This window comes from Callospermophilus lateralis, chromosome 1, assembly GCF_048772815.1.
Source record: "Callospermophilus lateralis isolate mCalLat2 chromosome 1, mCalLat2.hap1, whole genome shotgun sequence".
Lineage (NCBI taxonomy): Eukaryota > Metazoa > Chordata > Mammalia > Rodentia > Sciuridae > Callospermophilus > Callospermophilus lateralis.
In genome coordinates this window covers 169,998,721-170,025,079 of record NC_135305.1, presented here as the reverse complement: position 1 = coordinate 170,025,079, position 26,359 = coordinate 169,998,721, and the positions used below count along the sequence as shown (strand labels likewise).

Here is a 26,359-nt window from a genome sequence, read left to right as displayed (position 1 = left end):
AGTTATCCAGCTGTTTTCCCTCAACAACCCACTCCATGCGGCTCCAGGCAGGTTCATTTACCCCCAAGCCCTTGAGAAACCCAGGGATTTCCGAAGAGGGGAAGAATCTATTGGTCCTCGCCCAATTTTTTAGAGGCCTCGTTCCACACCTGGATGTATGATTAAGCAGGAAGATTCGAGGAGCTCTGGCAAGGAGAAGTGATCCTAAGGCAAAGGTTCGCATTATGAAGTGGGATCCCAGCACTGGGTTCAATCCCCAGGACCCCCCAAAAAGTATCCCTATTTTGTTACAGCAGGAGTCCAACAGAAGCCACTTTAGATTTGGCAGGGTTGATTGATTTTTTTTTTGGCGGCGGAGGTGGCGGGGTACCTGGGATTGAACCCAGAGGCACTTAACCACTGAGCCCCATCCCCAGCCCTATTTTGTATTTTATTTAGAGACAGGGTCTCACTGAGTTGCTTAGCACCTCACTTTTGCTGAGTCTGGCTTTGAACTCACGATCCTCCTGCCTCAGCCTCCAGAGCCGCTGGGATGACAGGCATGTGCCACCGCACCTGGTGGGTTGATTGATCAACTGTTTTTCACTATCTATGTGAGAACAGGAGTGGCTCTCAGGCTTCAAGTGTTCTTATATATGATATTTTGTGAGCTCTTCCAGAACCAGGGATGATTTTTTTTTTTTTTTTGTGGTGCTGGGGATTGAACCCAGGGTCGTGTGCATGGAAGGCGGGCACTCTACCAACTGAGCCATGTCCCCAGCCCAGGGCCAGAGATTTTATGTGCATCCAAGTATAAAATAGTAGAGCCACCTTGAACTTGGCATTCTCTTCCTCTGCTCCTGTTCTTTGTGGATTCTTGGCATTTATTAAAAAAAAAAAAAAATGAGACTGGCAGATGGACCAATAGATGGGAAGGAAGACCAAGCTTAGGTACTGTAGACTCTTGGTCTATCCAAATGGCTAAGGCAGCAATGATGAGCACGTGCTCCTTTGTTCTCTAAGAGTGTTGCTTTTACAACACTGTGCTGTGAAGGTGCAGGAGCTGTGCAATCATCTTGTACCATGAAGTAACTGCAAGAATGGAAGTTGTGGCGGGCGCGGTGGCGCACACCTGTCATCCCAGCAGCTTGGGAGGCTGAAGCAGGAGAATCGCAAGTTCAAAGCCAGATTCAGCAACTTATGAGGCCCTAAGCAACTTGGCGAGACCCTGTCTCTAAATGAAAAATAAAAAGGACTAGGGATGGGGCTCAGTTGATTAAGGGCCCCTGGGTTCAATTTCCAATATTAAAAAAAAAAAAAAAATGAATACAGAGTTTCAGGCTCCTTTTCAGACCCTGTGAAAATGACAACAGTGTTCTTTGCTTTTTGGAGGCAAATGCTCTAGCCCTGAAGCAATCTCCACCCCAACAGCAGTGCTCAGTAAGGGCCTCAGATGGCTCTGGAGCACACCAGCATTTGAAGTCTAGCACCACATCACTTAGAAATGGCATCGGCTTCCTATAAATAAAGACTGTAAGAAAAGAAAAGGAAAAAAAAAAAAAAGAACTTGTGTCTTTTTTTAACTGGTAACAGAAGTTCAGAAATAGGCGGCCTAGAGGATGGTGGCTCCGTGGTGTGATCAAGCCCGGGCTCCCTTCTGTCCTTGGCCTTCCTTTCTTCTCTCTCTCTCTCTCTCTCTCTCTCTCTCTCTCTCTCCCTCTCCCTCTCCCTCTCCCTCTCCCTCTCTCTCTTTCTCTCTTTTGGCACTGGGGATTGCAGCCAGGGGAGCTTGACCTTTATCTGAGCTACACCTCCAGCTCCTGTTATATTTTATTTAGAGACAGGGTTTTGCTAAGTTGCTGAGGCCCCTCTAAATAACTGAGGCTGGCCTCAAACTTTCAATCCTCCTGCCTCAGCCTCCCGAGGCACTGGGATTACAAGAGTGTGCCACCGTGCCCGGCCTGGAACTCTGTGTTCTTAATAAACACCTCAGTGCACACCAGGACTAGCACAGGTTTAAGGGGAAGGCCAACCTGACTGTACAAGGCAAAGAGTCCTGCAGCGTGAACCTCAAAGAGAGCTGCGCTTCTGGAGGTTCTATAAAAGCCACCTAAAGTCAGGAACTAGTTAGAAGACGGGGCCTTCATTTCCTGTTGTCCATCACCTGCAGGATGCTGGCTACATCAGCCAGCCTGGGTCAGTAGGTCCTCGTGTACCCTGAGCGGCAGGCCATGCAGAGGTCGGGAGGGTTGGCCTGAACAGGTAGCCCCTGGTGGGTTTAAGGAAAGTGCACACTGGTTCCCAAACAGGGACCTGGAGGACAACCAGTGGTGTCACAGGTAAGAGCAAGGGGCTGTGCTGTCTGTGGACCCATTGGCTGTCTGAATGTCACCCGTGGGAATGTCATTAACCAAGCAGCCTGCAGGAGCGGGTGGTTCCATGTTGGCTCCTTGGCTTTTCCTCCCAGGGACCCACCTTATCATTCTAACTGGCCTCCTCAGGAGGTCACCAGGAAACAACAGTCTAATGCTGCACGCGCCACCATGTCCCCATCATGCTTGGACTCCCACAGGACGGGGATCAAAATCAGAAGTAAAAACCCCCTGGAGGAATTCATTCTCAAATACCTCGCAGACTCTTTTGTTTTGCTTGCACCAATGCTTAATTCAACAGCCAGTTTTTGTTGTTCTGTTTGTTTGGATTGAACCCAGGGGCGCTTAACCACTGAGCCACACCCCCAGCCCCCCCTTTTTTTTTTTAGAGACAGGCGCTTGCTAAGTTGCTTAGGGCCTCGCGAAGTTGCTGAGGCTGGCCTCGAACTTAATCCCTACTGCTGCTCAGGATGAAATCAGGACCTGTCTCCAAGAGAGGAGGTGACCCTCTGAATGATGTCTCAGCTTGGGGCTACCTCTTTTCTCGGTGGCCTCCTTAGTACTACCCGACCCGGCTTTTGCGTGTTGTATATGGTTTCTCATACACCGTAACTAGCTCGTCTGTCCCCTGTGTTATCACGAAGGGCCGTGTCACAGCGTCATGCCAACCCTGCCTGAGTACGAAAGCAACAGCGGACGTCCTGGGACTCATCCAAAGCTTCACTGTCCAACAGGATTCACAATGACACACGCTGCAATCCAAGGAGGGAATTCTTTCTCCAAGGCATGATGAACTATTGCTGATCCCAGGACATTCATGGAAACTCTTTTTAAATGACACCGCAGTTACAGTGACCTTTGTTTGCAAAGAGCTCATTGAAGGAGGCTCCGTGTCTACCCATTAAAGGAAAGGAAGGCTGTGAGCCCACAGGAAAGTGAGCCACTTATAATGAGGAGCTAGGGATTCCTGACTATGGTGGTACCTTTGGCCCCAGTAACTGGCCCTGCCCCCACTAAACTTCAAAGAATCATGGATAAAATCTCAAGGGATCAGGAGGCTGAGGCAGGAGCATTGCAAGGTAGAGGCCAGCCTCAGCAACTTAGCAAAGCCCTAAGCAACTCAGCAAGACCCTGTCTCATAATAAAATAAAAAGGGCTGGGGATGTGACTCAGTGGTTAAGTGCCTCTGAGTTCAATCCCCAGTACCTAATAATAATAATAATAATAATAATATAATCAAAAAGAAAAACAATATGGTTACAGTGGCAAAAATTTTTGTCTGTCCTATTCTGAAAGATGAGAAGATCAAGGAAGGGTTCAAGGTTACAGACTGTCAGGAAACCCTAAATGCCCTACTTTATGCCATTTTAGAATCAGACAGGAAAATTCTGGTTAGAATGGGCTGCATTATGCTGAAATAACACATTCCATCAAGGTGTTTCTGGCTTCACATCACAGGCGATTTTATTTTAATTAAAATGCTTTTATTTTGGTAAATATATTTTAGTAACATTATTAATGTTCATATTATATTAATGTTCATATCATATTAATGTTCATATCAGTGCTCTGCTGCTGAGCCACAACCCCAGCCCCCTCATGTGCTTATTGACAACTTATAGATCTTTAATATAATACATCAATATATATTTTATATTCATATATATTTTAGACTCATGTCTATTTCACGGTATATATACGTGTAAATATATGTACATTACATATGCATATATTCATATAAAATATATGTATAAATAGTATTTATAAACATATTAGTTAAATAACATTATTAAAATTCCCTATTTTAATTATGTTTAAGTCAACCCAGAATCCAGTGGTCACAATGCTCCGTGACCTGGACGCCTACCTGTTTCAGACCTCCTCCATCCTGCCCCTCCCCCGCCTCTATAACCTGGAATCTACTGACTGTGTCCCTCAACCTGCGGGGCTTAGCTGTTTCATGTAAGTGAAACCACACGTGTATCTGTTGGGTTTGGCTTTTCCCCCTAAGCATGATGTTTTCTAGGTGAGCTTGTGTCGTGCTGTGTCTCACAACTTCCCTTTCCGGGCTGACTCAATATTCCATTGTGCGTGTATCTATGTATGTATCTACAAACTCACACCTTGATTCATTCATTTGCTGATGGCACCTGGGTCGCTTTTACCTTCTGACCATTGTGAATAGTGCTTCAGCGAACCTGGTGTAGGTGACTGCTAAATCTCTGCTTCCAGTTTATTTATTTGTTTGCTATGTACCCAGGAGTGGAATTGCTGCATCATATGGTGATTCTGTTACAGTTTTTGAGGACCTTCCAGACTGTCCCACAGTGGCTGTGCCATTTTGTATTCCCACCAGTAGCATGCCGAAGTTCTGATCTCTGTATCTTTGCCAACCTTGTTATTTTCCATTTTAAAAAAATCAACAGTCCTTTGCTTGGGTGTGTTGAGATAGCTCATTGGGGTTTCGATTTGCACACTCCTGACAGCCAGTCCTGAGCCTCTTTTCATGTGTTTTTTTTTTCTAATATTTATTTTTTAGTTGTAGTAGGACACAATACCTTTATTTTATTTATTTCTTTTTATGTGGTGCTGAGGATGGAACCCAGGGCCCTGGACGTGTTAGGTGAACGCTCTGCTGCTGAGCCACAACCCCAGCCCCTCACGTGCTTACTGACAACGTATAGATCTTCTTTGAGAGGTGTTTGTCTAAGTCCTCTACCCACTTTTTAACTGAGTTGTCTTTTAGTTGTTGAGTTGTACGTATTCTTCTGACACTTCATAGAAGAAGAAATACAGTCAACAAATACATGAAAAACTGTCCAACATCTCTAGCAATTAGAGAGATGCAAATTAAAACTACACTGAGATTCCATCTCACTCCAGTCAGAATGGCAATTATCAAGAACACAAGTAACAATAAGTGTTGGTGAGGATGTGGGAAAAAGGCTCACTCACACATTGCTGGTGGGACTGCAAATTGGTGCCACCACTCTGGAAAGCAGTGTGGAGATTCCTCAGAAAACTGGGAATGGAACCACCATTTGACCTAGCTATCCACTCCCTGGTTTGTACCCAAAGGACTGAAAATCAGCATACTACAGTGACTCAGCCACATCAATGTTTATAGCAGCTCAACTCACAATAGCTAAACTATGGAGCCAACCTAGGTGCCCTTCAGCAAATGAATGGATAAAGAAAATGTGGTATATATACACAATGAAATATTACTCAGCCATAAACAAGAATGAAATGATGGCATTTGCCAGTAAATGGATGGAACTAGAGACTATCATGCCAAGTGAAGTAAGCCAATCCCCCAAACCAAAGGCTAAATGTTCTCTCTGATGTGCAGACATTAACTCACAATAAGGGGAGAGAGGAAAGAATAGAAGTTCATTGGATTAGACAAAGGGGAATGGGGGGAATGGAGGGTGATGGGAATGGGAAAGACAGTGGGATGAACCCAACATAACTTTCCTCTGTCCATATACAAACACACAACCAGGGAAACTCCACATTGTGTACAACCACAAGACTGGAAAGTTAGACTCCATTTGTATATAATATGTAAAAAGATACTCTACTGTCACATCTATCTAAAAAGAGTCGGAGGGGTTCTTTATATACGCTGGCTATTAAACCATTACCTGCTCCCCAGTTTTCTCACTCATAGTTGGACTCTCAGATGGGCAGGCAGAAGCCCAGGTGATGGGTGCGCCATATTGACGTGCCTCCACCATGCTGGGGGCAGAGCAGAGCAAGACTGGGACGGACCCTGACAGCTCTCTGCTTCTACCTGGATGTGACACATGCGAATTCTGCTAGCACCTCACTAGTTCAGGCAAGTCACGTGGCCATGCCTACTTTATGGGTGTGAAAAGGTGCGACCCTTCCCTTTTTGTGGAATTAGAGGGAGCCCATTATTTTTAAAGAGTCCTGACCCCTGTCACAGGGGGGAAGGACGGAGGGCTGGGTGAGCAGGACATGACCTTGTGCAAAGGTTGGCACACTTGGCTTTCCTTATCTGTGCAATCTGAGTTCTGTAAAGTCATAGCAAATACTAAATTAGTGACTACTGAGCTGCCGCTCCTAGTTCATAACCGTGTTTCATTCGCATGTGTCTAAAGAACAAGTTATTTAATATATATTATTGAAGCCGATCAGGCACCCTCCCCCAAAAGACCCTTGCCATAACTAAGCTTCTCGACCAGAAAGATTTTTACAAAGAGTGTCAACAAGATTTCACAGGAATTCTGCAGAAAGCTCAGTGTGGTTTGAAGCTTTCTCTGTTTTGTAAATGCCAGGTTTGCAGAAAAAAAAACATGTGACACCTCTGTTGAGCTTGGGACAGAGAGTGACTATGAGGTACCCACCCACTGACATGTAACCACCCCACTGAGAAGAAAGCTTCGAGAATTCCCAGACTTGGGGTCCAGACATTTTTAGGCCCTAGCCCCTCTGGACCAGTGCAGCTCAAATAAACCTGCTTCCTGAAAATTCCTCAGGTGCCCAACCTCACCTGTCCTCCATCATTACTGATTTACTGACGCGGAACTCGTGAGCAGCAGCACTGTGATCCACGCCCCACAGAAGGTCATCTAGCACGCACGCCCATGGTGTCCATGAGGCACACCACAGCCTTCTCACCCTTGGGAAATGGCACTTCGTTATGCTGGGGACACTCCAAACAGTGGACTCAGCAACCAAAAGCACAAAGTGCACCAAACAGACCCTTGGTGTGAGACGGAAGCAAGAAGCCAGAACACTGCTTTGGGGGACCTCAGCTGGTGAAACGCACATTGGGCAACGCAAAATGGTCTTTGCCCCTTTGTGACCAGGAAGATGCTGTCGTCATGGATTTGGGGGTTACAAACCAACACTGGTGTGCAGGTGGATTGGTCCATACAGAGCTGTCTGACCTGCTCAGGGCTGAAGAGCGGAGCCTGGATTTAAACCCGGGGCTCCTGTCAAAGCCCGATCAATGTCCCCTTCACCTCACCGTCTCAGTAGATAGTCAGGCTCACACTGGGCCCTATGTATTCATGAATCAGTGAATAGCGGAGTCACAGTTTGTCACAGTCCTCTCATCTCCGTTCTGAGCCCTGGCTGTTAATTCAGAAACCGGACAAGGGGCGACGGGGGAATGAAGAAAGGACAAACAGACACGAACAGGGAGTAAAACGTGGCGCCAGGTGGTTCAGCCAACTGCTGGGGGAAGACGGACCCACAGCTAGCTCAGCAAGTTTATCACATAGGTTTCATCCAAAGGTCATTGGTGGGAAAGTGTCAGCCAGGCAGGCCACCTGAAGGATGTAGAATTGGCAAGACATCTGGGTCATCCTGTTTTGCTCAGAATTCTCTGTCCCTGAGAGTTGGTGTCTGAACCCAAGGTCTCAACTGATAATTATGGCCTTTGCTCAGAGTCTTCTCCCACAGGAGTCGCCATAGCAACCAGGCCTTCTTGACCTGCACTTCTGTACAGTGCCAAGGAGCAATCAGAGAGAGAGTCAGAGGTCATGATTATACTGCTTTGCCCTTTAAACACTTTGTCCTTTAAACTTGCAATTCCTGCTAAAACCTGAAACAGGCTAGAGTAACGTGGAGTCTTCATCCCTAGAAGAAACCAGGTGGTCTTCCAGGAGATTGATTCAATTTTTTTTTTTCTTTTGGTACTGGGGATTGAACCCAGGTGTGCTTAACCATTTGAGCCACATCCCCAGCCCTTTTCATTTTTTATTTTGAGATAAGGTCTCTCTGAGTTGCACAGGTCCTAGATAAGTTGCTGAGGCTGGCCTTAAACTTTCAATCCTCCTGCCTCAGCCTTCCGAATTGCTCACATTGCAGACATACGCCATCATGCCCAGTTCTCTTTCCATTTCTACGGATTTCACAACTCAAGAATGGTTTTTATTACATGTTGGGATTAAATGTTCTTCTTTGGTAACACTTCCCTGAACTTGTGATGAAAGTCAGTGGGGGAAAAATGAGTCAGTATATCAACAATGAATTTAAGTCCCACTATGAGAAATTTTCCTCCTCCTCCTCCTCCTCCTTCTTCTTCCTTTTTTTTTAAACCAGGGCTTGAACCCAGGGGCTCTTAACCCCTGAGCCACATCCCCAGCCCTTTTGAACATTTTATTTAGAGACAGGGTCTGCTGAGTTCCTTGGGCCTCCCTAAGTTGCTGAGGCTGGCTTTGAACTCACGATCCTCCTGCCTCAGCCTCCGAGCCTCAGGGATCACAGGCGTGCCCACCACACCGGATGCCTTCTGTTCTTACTAAGACTTACATTGAGGACGGTGGGAAAGTCGCTGACCCCAACCCTTAGGCCTGTAACAGAGGGAGGGGGCTGGGAGCTCAGCAGTTATCCCCATGATCTGCAAGAGGACCCGGCAGAGAATCACCACTGACACTGGCCAGGGAATGACCGCGGTGGGTTCAGAAGCAAGGGGGGCAGGGAACTCATCCTGCCTCCCGGGGCTCACTGTCAGGAGGACCCCCCCTGGCCCCGCCCTCCCGACGGTCTCAGCCCCGCCCTCCCGACTCATCGGCCCCGCCCTCCCGACGGTCTCAGCCCCGCCCTCCCGAAGGCCTCAGCCCCGCCCTCCCGACGGTCTCAGCCCCGCCCTCCCGACTCACCGGCCCCGCCCTCCCGACGGTCTCAGCCCCGCCCTCCCGATGGCCTTAGCCCCGCCCCCGACGGTCTCAGCCCCGCCCTCCCGACGGTCTCAGCCCCGCCCTCCCGACGGTCTCAGCCCCGCCCCCCCGACGGTCTCAGCCCCGCCCTCCCGAAGGCCTTAGCCCCGCCCTCCCGACGGTCTCAGCCCCGCCCTCCTGACGCCCACTCAGGCTCTCCTGGCCCCAACCCTGCACCCGGAGGTCCGCGGCTGTCGCAGCACCTTGGTCCCATTCCCGGGGTAACCGTGTCCCTCCCCGTGTCCCTCTAGCCTCGTCCCTGGGTTTGGTCACCCACTGAGGGCCCCCGGCTGCCCTTCTGGAAACGGGCAGGGAGTGGATGAAACCGAAGTCTCCACTTTGCTCCAACGTCTGTAGGAAGTTTGCCTAAAACGCGGGAAGTTTCAGGGTCACTTCTCACCCGTGGCGAGTGTGGGGACGGATGCGAAAGACACAAAGAGAAAGGACCTCAAAATATGAGTATTGGCACGATTTTTTAAAAAAGAGAAACTCTCCAAAATTATGCTTTGTTTTTGGCACCGGGGATCCAACCCAGTGGCCCTCAACCACTGAGCCACATCCCCAGCCGCGACCCCCTTTTTAAAAATATATTTCTTTTTAGTTGTCAATGTACTTTTATTTTATTTCTTTATTTGCAACGCTGAGAATTGAACCCAGTGCCTCACACAGGCCAGGCAAACGGAGCCACAACCCCAGCCCTTTTAGAGACAGGGTCTCACTGAGTTGCTTAGGGCCTTGCTAAGTTCTGAGGCTGGCTTTGAACTCGTGATCCTCCTGCCTCAGCCTCCCAAAGTCTCTGGGACTACAGGCGTGCACCACTGCACCTGGCTCCAGAATGATATTTGATGTAGGATTGAACAAGAATTCAGAGCCAGGAAAGGTGGCTCAGAAGCACGATGTCAGGCAGGCTATTTAAGATGAATAGGAAAGATCATTCACATGAATTCTAAAAGGCCATATTAAGAAGTGCCCGAGGTAAGACCACTACCATACTTAGAAGGAAGACAGAAATTCTGAGTGACATTTTCATGTTAAATTAAATGTATTTAACAGGGTTGTGGCAAATATCCTGTTACATAGAATAACAGAATATTTGTTAAAAACAAATGAAGCAGCCTGTTATGGTGGTGCACGCCTGTAACTCCAGCAGCTCAGGAGGCTGACGCAGGAGGATCTCTAGTTCAAAGCCAGCCTCAGCAACTTAGCCAGGTGCTAAGCGACTCACTGAGACCCTGTCTCTAAATGAACTATGAAAAAAGGGCTGGGGATGTGGCTCAGTGGTTAAGCACCCCTGGGCTCAATCCCCAGGACAAAAAAAAAAAAAAAAAATCTAACACTCCATGAAGCAAAAGGTAAAGCCTGGGAGGGGGTTGGGGGTGAGCCTTGGAGTTACACTGAACCTGGAAAACAGCCTCACTGAAATCCTACTAGACTCCTGATCTCCTGATCTGCACACAGCAGGTCGTTAATAACTAAAGAACAAACACATGGCTGAACACGCCAATGAATGATGGGCAGACGGATGGATGGGTGGAAAGATGGAGGAAGGAAGGAATTAACTCTGGATTTGATGGTGGATGCATCATCCAACCATCCCAAGGCACGATTCAAAGCATCTCATGAGTCCTCAGCAGAGAAGATCACATCAACTCAACTCCACCAGCCCGCAGTGTAGACTGCTCTGTGAGCAGAAAGGAGTGTGTAGCTGTGAACTCCCACAGGAGTCCACGCAGAGGCCCCCTCGAGGTCTGTAGGATCCCAGACGGCGGTGACTTCAAGGGTTGCGGGGACCCAGCTGCAGGCCTCCTTCCTGAGCTTGCCAACGAGCCTCGGCAGGTCCTGCTGGGGGAACCTGGCCACGCGGCTGCTGGCGTCATGTGGCACAAGCCCTAAAGCCTGGAAACCCAAGTTTCCAGCCCCATCTCTGACAGCTGGCTGGAAACGAGTTTGTGAACAGGCACTTTTACTGCATGCTGCAGACACGGACTGTTTCCCACCCCTACCCCGTGACATCATGCACTTCTGGGGCCAAGATCAACACAGCATGATTCGTGTAACTGGCTCCCCGAGGACCATGAGGCGTGATGCCGTGGGGACTCCTCCTCCCTCTCCTGATCATCTTTTGCATTGCACTGAAAACCCTGGGGTGAGTGACGGGGAAAGCTCACCAGGAGACCAGGCTTAGGGGAAACGGAACCCTGTTGGGTCGGGAAGACACGCATCTCGCTGCAGCCCTGAAATTCCCTTCTGAGCTCAGCGTGCACTAATGGAGTCATGAAGCTAAGACAACCAACGCTCTGCAATCGCTGTGAGCCTGATGATGGTTTTTACGGGGTTTCTAAAGGGGCTATTACATGGTGCATTCCCTCTCGAGGAGCCCAACCACCCAGCAGGCTTTGAGAGAGGAGCCACTTTGTCATTCTGCTCTCCCTACACTCCCTGCCCCAGCATCTGCCAACCTCTGTCCCTCCTGGCATAGCTTCTCACAGAAAGAGAACAGATGTCAACATCTGAAAATATAGGGTTACGCTGGATGCCTGGCTCTGTGGCCCCAGCCAAGTGCTGGTGGGTCACAGATATGTAATTCACGGCAAGCCGGGTGCGGTGACACATGCCTATCATCCCAGCAGCTCGGGAGGCTGAGGCAGGAGGATCGCCAGCCTCAGCAACTTAGCAAGGCCCTAAGCAACTCCGTGAGATCCTGCCTGTAAATAAAATATCTTAAAAAGGCTGGGGATTTGGCTCAGAGGTTAAGAGACCCTGGGTTCAATCTCCGGTACAAAAAAAAAAAAAAAAAAATAATAAGATTCATGGTGGAACACTCATGGGGATTGGAGCATCCTCTGGGACACCAGCCAAGGAGTGAGTGCGGAAAGTAGGACCTGGGAAAGGATTTAGAAGGATCTCGAGTTTTCCTTTCACCAAGAGCCTATATAGAGATGCTATCTAGGATGCTGTCTATCATGGCAGCTGTGGGGGCAGAAAGCTGAGGGTGGAGTGGGCGTCTCCTGGGCTCTTCCACTGTTACCTCCTGCATGTGAGCTGCTTGTACATCTTGAAGCCCCAGGTCATGAGGGTGGTCATGACAGCAGCTACCGTTAACTGAGCACCTACTCTGTGTCAACATGCTCCTTGGGTCTCTTCAGACATTAACCCACTTATTCTTCACAGTTACTCTCAGACATGGACATCGGCCTCCCCACTTGACAAATAAGAAAACCGAAGCTCAGGATGTCTAAGGTTACACAGGTAAGAAATGACAGAGCCAAAACGTGGCCCCCATATTTTTTTAGGGTGGCCTTTCCCCATCACAGTGGTTCTCCAACCTCAGCCGAGGACAAAAACACCCCAAGCCTTTGTTCAACAGACTGCTGGGCCGCGCCCCCAGAGTTTCAGATCGTGGGTGACGACAAGGCCTGGGAATCTGGATTTTCGGGAAACTTCCCAGGGGATCCTAGAGCTGTGCGGGGCAGGGAGGTACATTTCAAAACACACTGAGAGAGGTGGACTCATTCTGGGTCCTCTGACTGCAGCGCCATGTAAGGACTCAGCTCAGATGTCAGGGCTCCAAGGGGGCTTGTCTTGTGATCCAATCTAAAGCAGGCTTTCTCCAACGCAGCGAACCTCAGCCTGCGGTCAGCTGAGGCCACAGCCTGCTTTTGGAAATGAGGGTTTATGGTTACACGGCCACATCCATTCTTTGTTTGACGCAGTGCCTGTGACTGCGTTTGTGCTAGACACTGGAGCTGTCTGCTGTCGGAGAAGCCTCAAGTATCTACTCCTGCTCTTTGCAGAACTAGGATCTCAAGCCTGAGCTCGAAATCAAGGGTTTTGGATGTGCTTTGCTTGTTCAGTTGTGATTTTTTTGTGGGGGCCAAGGATTGAACTCGCAGGCTCTTAACCACTGAGCCCCATCCCCAGCCCTTTTTTGTATTTTATTTAGAGACAGGGTCTCGCTGAGTTGCTTAGGGCCTCACTAAGTTGCTGAGGCTGGCCTGGAACTCGAAATCCTCCTGCCTCAGCCTCCAGAACTTCTGGGATGACAGGCCTGCACCACCGTGCCCGGCTTCAGGTGTGAATCTGTTTGCACCCTTATGGTCAGAGACACTGTGTCCCCCAGTTCCTAGGAAAACGCCTGGCAGGTGGTTGGCAGCCACTCCGTATTTTCTGGATGTACCGGTATCACTATTGATCACCCAGGGGTGTGACACTGAGCCAGGATCCTACACAAAAGTCCTCGGAAGAAGCAAAGGCCGGAGCTGGGGGGGTGAGGAGCCCAGCACCAACAGGAATTGCCACTGGGGAAAGCCAGCCTTGAAGGTAGGGCCAAGTGACTTCCTCCAGGGGTGGGGAAACCAGTGTGGGCAGAAGACAGACTCCTGAGTCACCACGTCAACCTGAGATGAGGAGAGATTCCAGACCCTCAGCATGAAAGCGCCTGCTGTGACCCACGCTATGTCCTCCTCCCACAGGCCGCCCGGCCTCCTAGGAGCTGACCCTGGTGGAGTGCTATGGAAGAGGCAGAGAGGGGGAGGACGAGGGGGCTCTGGAGTCAGACAGATGGCTGGCACTGGCACCTCAGTTTCTGATCATCTCTGAGCCTCGATATATTCATGGGAGGTTTAGTTTTTTATTTTTTATTAATATAGTTTTTTCTTTGATCTTTTTAGTTACACATGGCAGTAGAGTGTATCTTGACCTATCACACATACATGGAGTGTAACTTCCCATTCTTGTGGTTGGACATGATGTGGAGTTTCCCTGGTCGTGTGTTCATATATGAACATGGGAAAGTTCTGTCCCATTTATTCCACTGTCTTTCCCGTTCCCATCCCCCTCCCTTCCCTTCATACCCCTTTGTCTAATTCAGTGAACTTCTAGTCTTCTCTACTCCCCCCTTATTGTGAGTTAGCATCCACACATCAGAGAGAACATTTCATCTTTGGTCTTTGGGGGACTGGCTTATTTCATTTGGCATGACAGTCTGCAGTTCCACCTATTTACTGGCAAATGCCATCATTTCTTTCTTCTTTAAGACCGAGTGATATCCCATTGTGTATACACCACATTTCCTTTATCCATTCATCTGTTGAAGGAGACCTAAGTTGGTTCCATAGCTTAGCTATTGTGAGTTGAGCTGCTCGAAACAATGTGGCCGTGTCACTGTAGTGTTCCGATTCTCAGTCCCTTGGGAATATGCTGAGGAATGGCTAACTGGGTCCAATGGTGGTTCCATTCCCAGTTTTCTGAGGAACCTCCACCCTGCTCTCCAGAGTGGTTGCCAATTTGCAGTCCCCCCCCAGCAATGTGTGAGTGAGCCTTGTCCCCACATCCTCGCCAACATTCATTGTTACTTGTGTTTTTGATAATTGCCCTTCTGACTGGAGTGAGAGGGAATCTCAGTGTAGTTTCAATTTTCATTTCTCTCATTGCTGGAGATGTTGAACATTTCTTCATCGATTTGTAATTTTTCTGCTGTGTGGTGCCGGTTCGTTTCATGGAGGATTTAAACCATGGATTCAACGTGACTGTCCACACAACATCTGTGTTCCACAGCCAACGTGAGGTGCCTTGCGTCATTTTAGGCTCTGAGTGTCACAGTGGTGGACGTACGCCTCCCTCCAAAGGATTCGCCTATTCAGAAGGCAGGCAGACGATATCAAGGGGCAGACTGAGGTAAGTACATGCCAAGTGCCAGCTACGGACAAAGCCCAAAGCAAAGCTCTCCTGGTTGCTTCCTGGCCCACTCTGCACAGGGATCTTGGTCACCCCATCTCCGCTTGCTGCACATGGTTGACTGGACTCCCAGAGCCAAGCATGGCAGTGGGACTTCCCAGCCTTCGGGGCCATGGACGTCCTGGCCAAAGCGGGACATTTCAAAGGCTCCGATTGCTCTTCTCAAAATCACGCTCTGACACTCTTCCAACACTCTTTTTTTTTTGAGGGGTGAGGTGGGTGGGTACCAGGGATTGAACTCAGGGGCACTTGACCACTGAGCCCCATCCCCAGCCCTATTTTACATTTTATTTAGAGACAGGGTCTCCCTGAGTTGCTTAGGGCCTCACTAAGGTGCTGAGGCTGGCTTTGAACTTGCAATCATCCTGCCTCCGCCTCCCGAGCCGCTGGGATTATAGGTGTGGGCTGCGGCACCCACCCACCCCAAACCCTTTGTGTGGAAGGTTGGTATTGATCTCATTTCACTTCTGAGCTTCCCCTCAAATGAACACTTTAGCTTCTGTAATAAGCTGGATCTTTGTGTTAACAGGCTTCTTCAGGCCGTTCAGCAGCCACTCAAAAGCCACCTCCCCAGAGAGGCAACACCCTGGTCCGCATTTGTGATCTCAGAAGTGGTTTTATGTGGTTCAGAGGACAGATTAAATGAGACACAACTGGAAAAGCAGAGTTCACTAAGGGTGGCTATTATTATTTGTTGAGAGCCTGACTTGGTTGTGGCTCTTCATTATTATTATTATTATTATTATTATTATTATTATTATTATTATTTTGGTACCTGGGATTGAACCCTGAGGTGCTTAAGCACTGAGCCACATCCCCAGCCCTTTTTTTTAAATATTTTATTGAGAGACAGGATCTTGCTAAGTTGCTTAGGGCCTCACTAAGTTGCTGAGGCTGGCCTCCAATTTGCAATCCTCCTGCCTCAGCCTCCCGAGTTGCTGGGATTACAGGCTTGCGCCACCACCCCTGGCTGCTATCATCATTATCCACGTCATTGTACTTAAAAACATTTGGAATTATCTTGATCCCTTATTTGTGTTTTGACTGATTTGCATCTCTGCCCTTAGGACTGCAGAGTGGTAGAAACCATGATTATGTTGTTTACTGTTTTATCCTCAGTGCCAGACAGCACCTGGCACACAGTAGGTACCTGAGGAATATCTGCTGAGTAAGTGAATTTAAAAAAAAAAAAAATTAAAAAGCCCAATGGTCATTCCTTTCTCATAAATTTTCTAGCACGTGCTTCAACTCATTTGTTCCGCTCTTTCTTAGGGAGAAAAGCCCAGTGCCTGCTGCCAAGAAGCCCAGAGAGCAGCCATTAGAGACAAGCACTGAACAGGCTCTGAGTTTGAGGGGGCATCGAGGAGTCTCCTGCTGGCCTGTTAATCCCCAGGAGAGACGTGCGTGGAGAGCCTTCTTCTTGGTGGCAAGGTTCTTTGATGACGGAGCAGTCTACAGAAAACGCCCCGGGGACTCCTTCCGAGGCCTGGGGTCTGTGATGTTGCAGCAAATCTCAGGCCCCAAGGAAAGTGGGTGGCAGGGTTCCGTTCTTCGGCAGATGGCCCCGAAGCCTGCTCGGGGCACTGGAGAATTCAAGATCAGGGGCTGTGCCTGGGCCTCTGTCCAAGTCACTCAGGCTCAGTGAAGCCGAGCACTTCATTAGAATGAAGTCACACCTTCCTGACAACCCGGATCAGGGATCCAGAGACAGAAAGACTCCTGTGTCGGCAGAATTTGAAATGATTTTAATGAAAGCCTCGGAGAAGGTCGGGCAGGAATCTGAGGTTCCTGTAAACCCTCCTCCCGAGTCTCCACCCGAGTCTCCTCTTTCCCGGGTCGTCCCATGTCTGTCTGCCCCTCTGGACCATCCCAGGGCAAGAGGAGTCAGCTAGTCACCTGATATTCCTTCCCAACAAGGGAGGGGAAGAATCAACTGTTTTATTAAGCAACTTCTACGTGCTTTATTAGCACTTTCTCACCTGGGGCCAGAGCACCCCCGAGACCCACAGGTCTGCGAGCTAGTTCTAGGGTCTGGTTATCAGAGATTAAATACATCTCTGCTCCTGATGAGCTGTGTGGTCTGGGCAAGTTGTTTAATGGCAGAGCCTTGGTTTACCCACCTATATAATGGAAGACAGGAATAATGATCACCAGATCAGGCCGCTATGAGGATCAAGTATGGTATGTGACAAGTGTTAAAAGGGCGGTGGACACATGGCTCCTATTCAGTGAGAGCTGAACAGCCTCCTACGTCACTGCTGTCATCTTCAGGATCACAGGGAAACCGAGGCTTCTAGAGGCCGAACCCCTTTCCTGGGCTCAGAAACTGGCAGGGTGGTCAGTGGTCAGATTTGCTTGACGCCAGATGCCAGGCTGTGTGCCCTCGGGGTTTGCTGCTTCCTTGACAGGCGGTAGCTCCCCAGGAGCTCTGCACACTTTGATGGTGACACAAATGGCACCCTCCTTTGAAAACACAGCGTGCTTCTGCCAGGCCCCGGCCCCTGCCCCACGGGGCTCTCGATTCTGAGTCTTTGGAGTCACCGGTGCAGAAGCAGATTCGCCCAGAAGCACAGTCCTTGCCAACGTGCCCCTGTCTCCCACCAGTTTACAACCCAAGAAAACAGCCCGTGCTCGGGGAGTCCTGCTTAGAACAATATTTCCACCAGCAGCTCGGGAGGCTGAGGCAGGAGGTTTGTGAGTTCAAAGCCAGCCTCAGCCACTCAGCGAGGCCCTCAGCAACTCAGCGAGACCCTGTCTCTAAATAAACTATAAAAAGGGCTGGGGATGGAGCTTAGTGCTTAAACACCCCTGGGTTCAATCCCTGATCCCTAAACAAAAATAATAGATATTTTCAGAAGCAGAGGGAATAGGAATCATTGATACAGAATGGACATTTATGGGAAAACAGTCTAACAGAGTTTCACCTCTGCAATGTGAAGCAAACCTGAACACCTGGGTTTCTGCGGGGGACACCTGCCACCCACCTGTCTCTTAGCCAGTACTTGCTGGTGCCTCCCATGTAGCAGGCACTTGGCTCAATGCTGTAGGAATTCCTCAAGCACCAAGCAGGCAAGACTCCTGTCCTCCTGGGTCTTCAAGAAAACAGGCTGAGCCAAATATTAAACAAGTAATCACACCAATAGGTCTCTAATTATGAGGTGGATAAGCACTAATAAGGAAAATTGCAGGGTCTGTCACAAAAGCATGCAACTGGGACCTGCTCTTGAATCAGGGGGCTGGTCAGAGAAGCTCTTTGAAGAGATTTAAATGATACTGATGGATGAGTAATGGTCACTAAAATAGCAGCTCAATAAAGAATCTGATGTATTCCCAGGAGACGTACATTAGTTAGTCTTGCAGGACTCAAAACCAAGTAATTCACACCCCCATCTCTGGGTGGTGTGGGGTGTTCTGTTTTACCTCATACAGGAGAAGGCTTTAGCCCCAAACTGGGCAAGGACTCATGGTATCTATTCTTTGTTCTTCCTGTAACAATTTGAATGAAGCAAAAAGCAGATTGGTCTGGACAAATGACCTAATTACCACTTTTTGTGTATAAAAGCAGTTAAGGCAGGCACAGTGGCACACACCTATAATCCCAGCAACCTGGGAGGCTGAAGCAGGAGGATCGCAAGTTTGAGTCCAGCCTCAGTGACTTAGCAAGGCCCTTTGCAACTCAGTAAGACCCTGTCTCAAAAATAAACATTAAAAAAAAAAGCTGGGGATGGGTTTCAGTGGTTAAGCCCCCCAGGGTTCAATCCCTACTACCAATCAATCAACAAACCACAGTTAAGGCCAAGTTAAAAATCAGGTTTCATTTTTTTTTGTGATTACGTCAAAATGTGTCCTAATGTTTCATATATATATATAAACTAAAAAGAATTTTCTAAAAAATGACTAACCTTCAGAGACAAAGAATTGGAGATACTCACATTGAGGATGCTCCATGGGTATTTGGAGAATCCAAAATGTCAGTAAAAAGGACGTTCGCTCATCAGAAGCAATATAAAGGTCTCTTAGATTGTCACAGAGCAGAATAGAAAACCATGGCTATGTGGACCCAATGAAGACTCTATCCAGAGGACCCGCCAGTTACCACCTTACTGGAGGGCAGCTTGACATAATGAGTCAAAAGCCTTAGAGAGGGCTCCATATGACCCCTGGACTCTGGGTAGAGGAGCAGGCAGCCATTCAGGGTACCCAGAGGCAGCTGCTGCAGCCCTGTGCAAAGAGGATCTACCAGTCATGCAAACGACTAGAACAGACACATTCATCTTGGTGGCACTCCTGGCACCTGGGATGGTCAACTCTCCCTCCTGTGGGATCATCTGACATTTGTGAGACTATTGGGCATCTCAAGTCTCCACTCCTGGGCTCCTGGAGTCCGCCCATCATTCAGACAACAACCGGCCCCTCCCAAAGGGACGTGTTCGAGCGCCCCCTGGTGCCGGGCGGTGGCATTGCAGTTAGAAACCACCCGTGGGAAACCATCTGGCTGTCACTCAGGACCATCCACTGAGACAGACGGCGCAGGAAAATGCTCCAACACGCGAGGAGCGAAGAACCAGCGGGGCAGATAGAGAACACGTCGCGTAACTGTGGAAAACAAAACTGACCTGCTTGTCTGCATGTGGACACAGAAAGGTTGGCAAACGTTTTCCCTTGTTTGGTGCAAATACCAGTGATTTTTAATCTTCTCTAGATGCCTCGTGGTTGTTTTGTTGATTTGTTTTTCTTTCTTTATTTCCCCCTCTCTCTTTTTCTTTTCTTTCATTATCAGGGATTGAACTCAGGGGCACTGAACCACTGAGCCCCATCCCCAGCCCTGTTTTGTATTTTATTTAGAGACAGGGTCTCACCGAGTTGCTTAGGGCCTCACTAAGTTGCTGAGGCTGGCTTTGAACTCGAGATCCTCCTGCCTCAGCCTCCCAAGCTGCTGGGATTACAGGAGTGCGCCACGGCGCCTGGCTTACATGTTTCAGGTTTTAACATTTTTTTTATTTTTATTTTTTAAGGGGAAAGTCTTCCCTTTATAAAAGGACAAGAAAGGGCTGGGGCTGGGGCTCAGTACTTGCTAGCATGTGTGAAGCACTGAGTTTGGTCCTCAGCACCACATAAAAATAAACAAATAAAATAAAGGTATAAAAAATTTCTAAAAAAAAAGCCAGGTGTGGTGGTTGCACACCTGTCATTTCAGCAGCTTTGAAGGCTGAGGCAGGAGGATCATGAGTTCAAAGCCAGCCTCAGCAATAGCAATGCCCTAAGCAACTCAGGGAGATCCTATCTGTAAAAAAATAGAAAAAAGGGCTGGGGATGTGGCTCAGTGGTCCAGTGCCCCTGGGTTCAATCCCTGGTACCAACCAACAAACAAACTTCTTATGTTTTGGAGAATGAACTGATGTCCCATCCACAGACAGGTCCTCCTGCCACTCCAATTCTTGTTTGGACGTAGTGAAGATGGCAGGGTTGGCCTCAGAGAGCACCAGCCCCTGCTCCAGTAACATGAACTGCACCTCTTCATTCTGCTGAAGTCCTGAACGTGTTACATGGTGCAGTTGTTATGCAGGAGGTAGAAAATAGTAGGTGCTAAATAAACTTGTACCAAGTTTTGCAGAGATACCTGGGGTTTTTAGGATCCCTTTCACCCAGCGGTTCTTCCTTCTCCCAGGAATGCAAGGCCACCTTTGGAGGTATATTTGGTGTCACACCTAACATCTAGTGGGCGGGGTCAGGGATGCCACTAAGCATCTTGGGGTCTGCAGGACAGTTCCTGCACCAAATGACTTTCCAGCTGGAAAGGTCAGCGGTACTGCGGGTCAGAAATCCTGCTGACCATAGAAGGATTTCTGCCATAGCTTGTCAACAGTTCTCCAGATTCTTACTGAAGTATTCCATACTGTAAACTTCTCACCATAGAATCTGTAGGAGACAGGGTATAGACCTCAGTTCTGCTAGTCTCTGGGTGGCATTATGTTCCTTATTTGGAGATGGCGTGGTGGCGCACGCCTATAATCCCAGCAGCTGGGGAGGCTGAGGCAGGAGGATCTCAAGTTTGAGGCCAGCCTCAGCAATTTAGTGAGGCCCTAAGCAACTCAATGAGACCCTGTCTCTGAATAAAATATAAAGCAGGCTAGGGATGTGGCTCAGTGGTAAGTGCCCCTGGGTTCAATCCCTGGTAGAAAAAAAAATTTTTTTTTCTTATTTGGGATGAACAGAAGCAAAGGACATTAACAGCATCTCTGATTAGTTTTCGGTCCAGTCATTTGAAATCACAAGATAAATGTCTTTCCTTTCTAGCATCATCTGTTATATTTATCATTTTCCACACTATTTTAAGAAGGCTGGGTTTTGCAGCTAGTGGAGCTTGTGAAACTAAACGCTTGTCTTCAAAATACTTCTCTTAAATGGGAGGTGGCTTTTCGTTTGCATTACATTAAATTGAAGGCATTTCTCAGAAGAAATAGAATAACAAAGAGCATCACCTGAAGGGACCTTAGCAACCCCGAGATCAGCGAGGAAGATGAAAGGTTCCCAGCTCCATGGAAGCAGGTCCCTCAGCCCTAACTAGCCTTTAGCATCCCCCTCCGGCTCAGAGTAGGTGAATGGTCACTGTGATTTCTCTTGATATAAAAATGGGTTTAATCCAATCACAGACAACTAATACCCTGTGAAACATCAGAATTTTTATTAGGAAAAGATATTTAGGGCTCAAATTTTTCTAATCTTACAGTATATCGAACAGCTTTTCAAAGTCACAAATAGCTTTGCAAATAACAGACTTGCAGAGACCTCATAACTTAGAATTTGAAACTCATTTCTTCCAAGCAGCACGATCCCATCAAACACCTTTAATAGCCATTCACCTTTTATTGGCCAAATAGAGACCCTTCAAATAACTTGGAAAGATGTTCCCTCCCTGGAGAGCACTTCTCTCCTCTCCTCTCCTCTCCTTTCCTTCCCCCCTCCCTCCCTCCCTTCCTTCCTTCCTTTCTTTCTTTTTCTTATCCGGGTCAGGGACACTCACCACTGAGCCCCATCCCCAGCCCTTTTTATATTTTATTTAGAGACAGGGTCTCACTGAGTTGCTGAGGGCCTCGCTAAGTGGCTGAGGCTGACCTTGAACTCCAGATCCTCCTGCCTCAGCCTCCCGAGCCACTGGGATTATGGGCTTGTGTCACGGTGCCTGGCAAGTTTACCTCTTAACCCTTGGCATTCTGTAGGTTAGTGTCAGCTAGAGAACAGAGAAAAACTTCAGAGGAAGAGAGAATAACAGGAGGGGGGGACGCTCTTCCATTTGCGGGAATCGGAACCATTTGTTTAACAGCATTAATCATTTTTCTTTCAAAACAAATCAAAGCAATTTCAGGTTAATGCTTCCTGGAGAAGTTCACTGTGGATGAGTCAAGTGACCTTCAAAAATGCCACGGGCCCTCCCACCCCTCCCTTCTGGAATTGGGAGGTTGAATCAGATCCTAGCACCAGCCGCTGCCGTGGTTGGTGGAAAGCCTTCCGGGCCCCGGTGCCATTCAGGAGGCTTAATGGTGCCAGAGAACAATCGGCTTCAGCAGAAAATCGCAAACAGGTTAACTTTGGAAAGCCCAGGCCAGATTTAGCAGGAAGCAAGGCCCTTCAGGTGTCACAAGAAACAGAATAAGCTCCTAGCTCTGCCTTGGTAGGGGGACACCATGCTCAGGTGCTGGGGACAGAAGGACAACCCCTGCTGGAGTCTTCTGACAAACTCAAATACTTGTGCTTTTCTTCTTAAGCTGATTATTTAAACTCAATATTTCATTTTTATTTTATTTTATTTTTATTTTTGGTACTAGAGACTGAAGCCAGGGGTGCTTGACCACTGAGTCACACCCCCAGCCCTTTTAGATTTCTTTTTATTTTGAGACAGGGTCTCACTGAGTTGCTTAGGGCCTTGCTAAATTGCTGAGGCTGGCCTCAAACTTGTGATCCTCCTGCCTCAGCCTCCTAAGCTGCTGGGATAACAGGTGTGAGCCACTGAAATCTTTACTGAAACAGGAAATGAAAGATACAGCCACAACCCACAGGTTGCTGGAAAGGGCTTATTTCCTGCCAATATCCCAACACAAAACTACCTTTGATGCTCATGCAGAAGTTTTCAGTGACTATTTCTAGTCTAAGAAAGATTATTTTCTTCTATGTAGTAAGAATCGGAACGGAATCATAAAACCCAAGTGACTGTAGGGCCTAGGAAAATAACATGAAATACATTTAGTGAGGACTCAGGTGACTTAGGGACATCAACTTTTGTCTATAAATTAAAGCCTGCTCTCAACTCCCACCAGTTAGTTTTTTGCAGGAATAAGATCGTGGATCCTCAAAATCTGATATAACTACAAACACACACATCATCAGATATTTCTACTTTCCAAGTACCAGTAATTAATTAACTAAAATTAATCAGCACCTAATTATTTTTAAATAATAGTTTGCTGGCTAGATAAATCCCACCTGTATGCCCAAGTTCATCTGCCAGTTTGTGACGTTCAATAGAAAGGAAGAAAATGAGAAATAAGCATTAGAAAGAGATGCTAGACGTTTCCCTCTGTGGACGTGATGAACACATTCTAGGGTCTTTCATGATTATAAAGGATTCCGTGAAAGCATCACCATATCTAAAACTCCTTTTTATTTTTGGTTCCAGGGATTGAACCCAGGGGCACTTAACCACTGAGCCCCATCCCCAGCCTTTTTATTTTTTATTTTGAGACAGGGTCTCATTGAGCTGCTGAGGGCTGCTCTGGGTTGCTGAGGCTGGCCTCCAATCTGTGATCCTCCAGCCTCAGCCTCTCCCACTCAAATCACTGGAGTTACAGGCATGCACCACCATACCAGGCAGACCTAAAGTTCCTGATTCATAATTTCAAAGCTGTTTAAACTTTAAAAAGAGTCTGACATAAAGAGCCCCAGAGAATGAGGTTTAATGGGTCAGGAGAAGGTAATGGTCAAATACTTGAGATTCTGGCAAAGCTCACAAAGAAGATGGAGAAGACACTCAGGGTATGGACCTGCCTGGGGCTGTTAGATGAGAAAATTCCAAGAACCGAAAAAAAAAAAAAGTGCAAAGCAAAATCTATATATGACTGAGAAAGATGCAGCAGGGCAGAGAGAAACCAAGTTCTTCTCATCGAGCCAATAATATTTACCGCCTGTGGGTAGTGCCCAAATATTTCAGGAAATGTCAATGTCTTTCTTTGTCAAGTCGGGCCAGACTGAATATTGAAACACAGCATAGAGCACCAGGAAGAACAACCAAACCACACCTCCGCCTCCTCTTGTGCAAAGAATCTGAACAGGAAGATTCATGGCCAGGCCCCAGGGAGGTGGTGCATGCCCCTAATCCCAGCAGCTCTGGAGGCTGAGGCAGGAGGATCGCCAGTTCAAAGCCAGCCTCAGCAAAAGCCAGGCCCTAAGCAACTCAGTGAGACCCTGTCTCTAAATAAAATGCAAACAGGGCTGGGATGGGGCTCAGTGGTGGAGAGCCCCGAGTCAATCCAGGGAGGAAGGGAGGAAGCAAGGTGCATGGCCAGTGTCCCTTCTCTCTGCCCCACCGACAGTAACGCCTGACTGTTTCAGAGCAGCGTGTCCCAGAGTCTCTGGATGATCTGGGAAGGACACAGAAGGAACCTGCAGTGGACCCCTGAGGCTCCATGTCACTTCCCTCCCTGTTTCCCTCTGACACCCCGACTCTTCTGGCCCCAAACGCTGGTCTGATGGATGAAGTCCACTCTCGCTCTGAACCGGGGTCAGGGAGGAGGGCAGGACAGTGGCCAGGGCCACCCTCCCTCCGGGCACAGTACCTGCTCGGGCTTCAGCCCCGGGGGCACCCAGGCGTACTCCTCCAGGGCGCAGCCCGAGTCGTCGTCAGACGTGGAGTTCCTCTGGAAGTCGAACATGAGTTTGCTGATGGTCTTCTCCATCTCCAGGGGCATCACCGCCACCATGTGCTCCTCCTGGGGACACTTGCAGTGCAGGCAGATCTTCCTGTGGGCAGTAAGAACAGGGCAGGTCAGAGGGAGCTGAGAAACCACCTGGGCAAGGGCCTGCCAGCCACCAGCCCTTGGATCCCACCCAGCCCTGGGCCACAGACAGGCTTCTGAGCACACCTGAGGGTGTGGCACACGCGTGTCATGGGAAAACAGCAAGAAAGGTCAGGGTTCACGAGGCACCCATGTTGAGGATGTTGACTCTGGGACCCCAGACTTCTCTTCTTAATCAATGACCCAAGCTGGCCGCGGTGGTGCACACTGGTAATTGCAGTGTCTCAGGAGGCTGAAGCAGGAGGATCACAAGCTGGAGGCCAGCCTCAACAACTTAGCAAGACCTTGTTTCAATAAAAAATAAAAAGGGGGACTTGCAGTGGTAGCTCAGTGGCAGAGCGCTTGCTTAGCACGTGTGAGGCACTGGGTTCCATCCTTAGCACCACATAAAATAAATAAAATAAAGGTATTATGTTCATCTACAACTAAAAAATAAAAAAAATAAAAATAAAAATAAGTACATAAAAAGGGCTGGGGATGTATCTCAGAGGTAGGGTGCTCTTGGGTTCAATCCCCAGCACTGCTAAAATAATAATAATAAATAAAATAAAAATAAATCAATATCCCAAGAACAGTAATATAATTCTCACTTTACTAACTCAACCGCTAGATATTGATCATGACCACAATTTCCTCCACTGTTATACCAATTAAATATACGAAATAAATACACTGACCAGAAACTACCAGTAAATTCAACAAACACTGACAACATACTGTTTTTATATTTATTTATTTATGTATATATTTTTGGTACCAGGGATTGAACCCAGAGGCCCTTGGCCACTGAGCCACATCCCCAGCCCTATTTTGTATTTTATTTAGAGACAGAGTCTCACTCATTTGCTTAAGGCCTCACGGAGTTGCTGAGGCTGGCTTTGAACTCTGGATCCTCCTGCCTCAGCCTCCTGAGCTGCTGGGATTACAGGTGTGTAACACCAAGCCCAGCGATATACCCTTTTAATAAAAGGTTCCTAAAGCCACACACAAAAAATAGGAAGAAATGGTTTTAAAAAGATCCATGGATGATATTTCTTCAAGAAGAAGAGCAAATGTATTTTTCCCCCACTAGACAAGCCTGGCCCTGAGATCTCATGAGAAAAGCATTTTCACCTCTATTAAAGTTCCCTGGTTTGAAATTCTAATTGGAATCCCAGATTTTCCTGTATGTTGGAAGTTTTTTATATATACAAGAAGATCATGATTCTGAATTATTTCAAAAGGTAGCAGCCAAAGATAAAAATCTCTCCCCCAAACTGAACATTTCTCTTTTAAGGTTACCATCTGTTCCCTTATCCATGGCTGCAGAAACGAAGAAGCAATCAAAACACCAAAGTCAGCGACACAAAAGCATTTCTATTCCATGTGTCCTCCGATCCTTACTCCTGGCTCCCTTAGCAATCTTCCTTTATAAAGGCAATGGGAGAGCTCAGGATTCTGGACCCCATCTAAGACTGAACTGTTTGACAACAGTTTTGCTAAGATTAACGCTTTGCTGACATGCACA

General features: G+C 48.0%; 1 protein-coding gene across 2 annotated transcripts in view; it reads right to left on the bottom strand.

The window, feature by feature from the left end:
- Nucleotides 1-26,359, bottom strand: part of Prickle2 (prickle planar cell polarity protein 2) — a 324,927-nt gene that overhangs the window by 57,976 nt on the left and 240,592 nt on the right. For both annotated transcript variants that reach the window (XM_076869411.1, XM_076869510.1), the window contains one exon: nt 24,613-24,796. In XM_076869411.1, the coding sequence (XP_076725526.1) occupies nt 24,613-24,796 (184 nt within the window). The remainder of the gene's footprint in view (nt 1-24,612; nt 24,797-26,359) is intronic.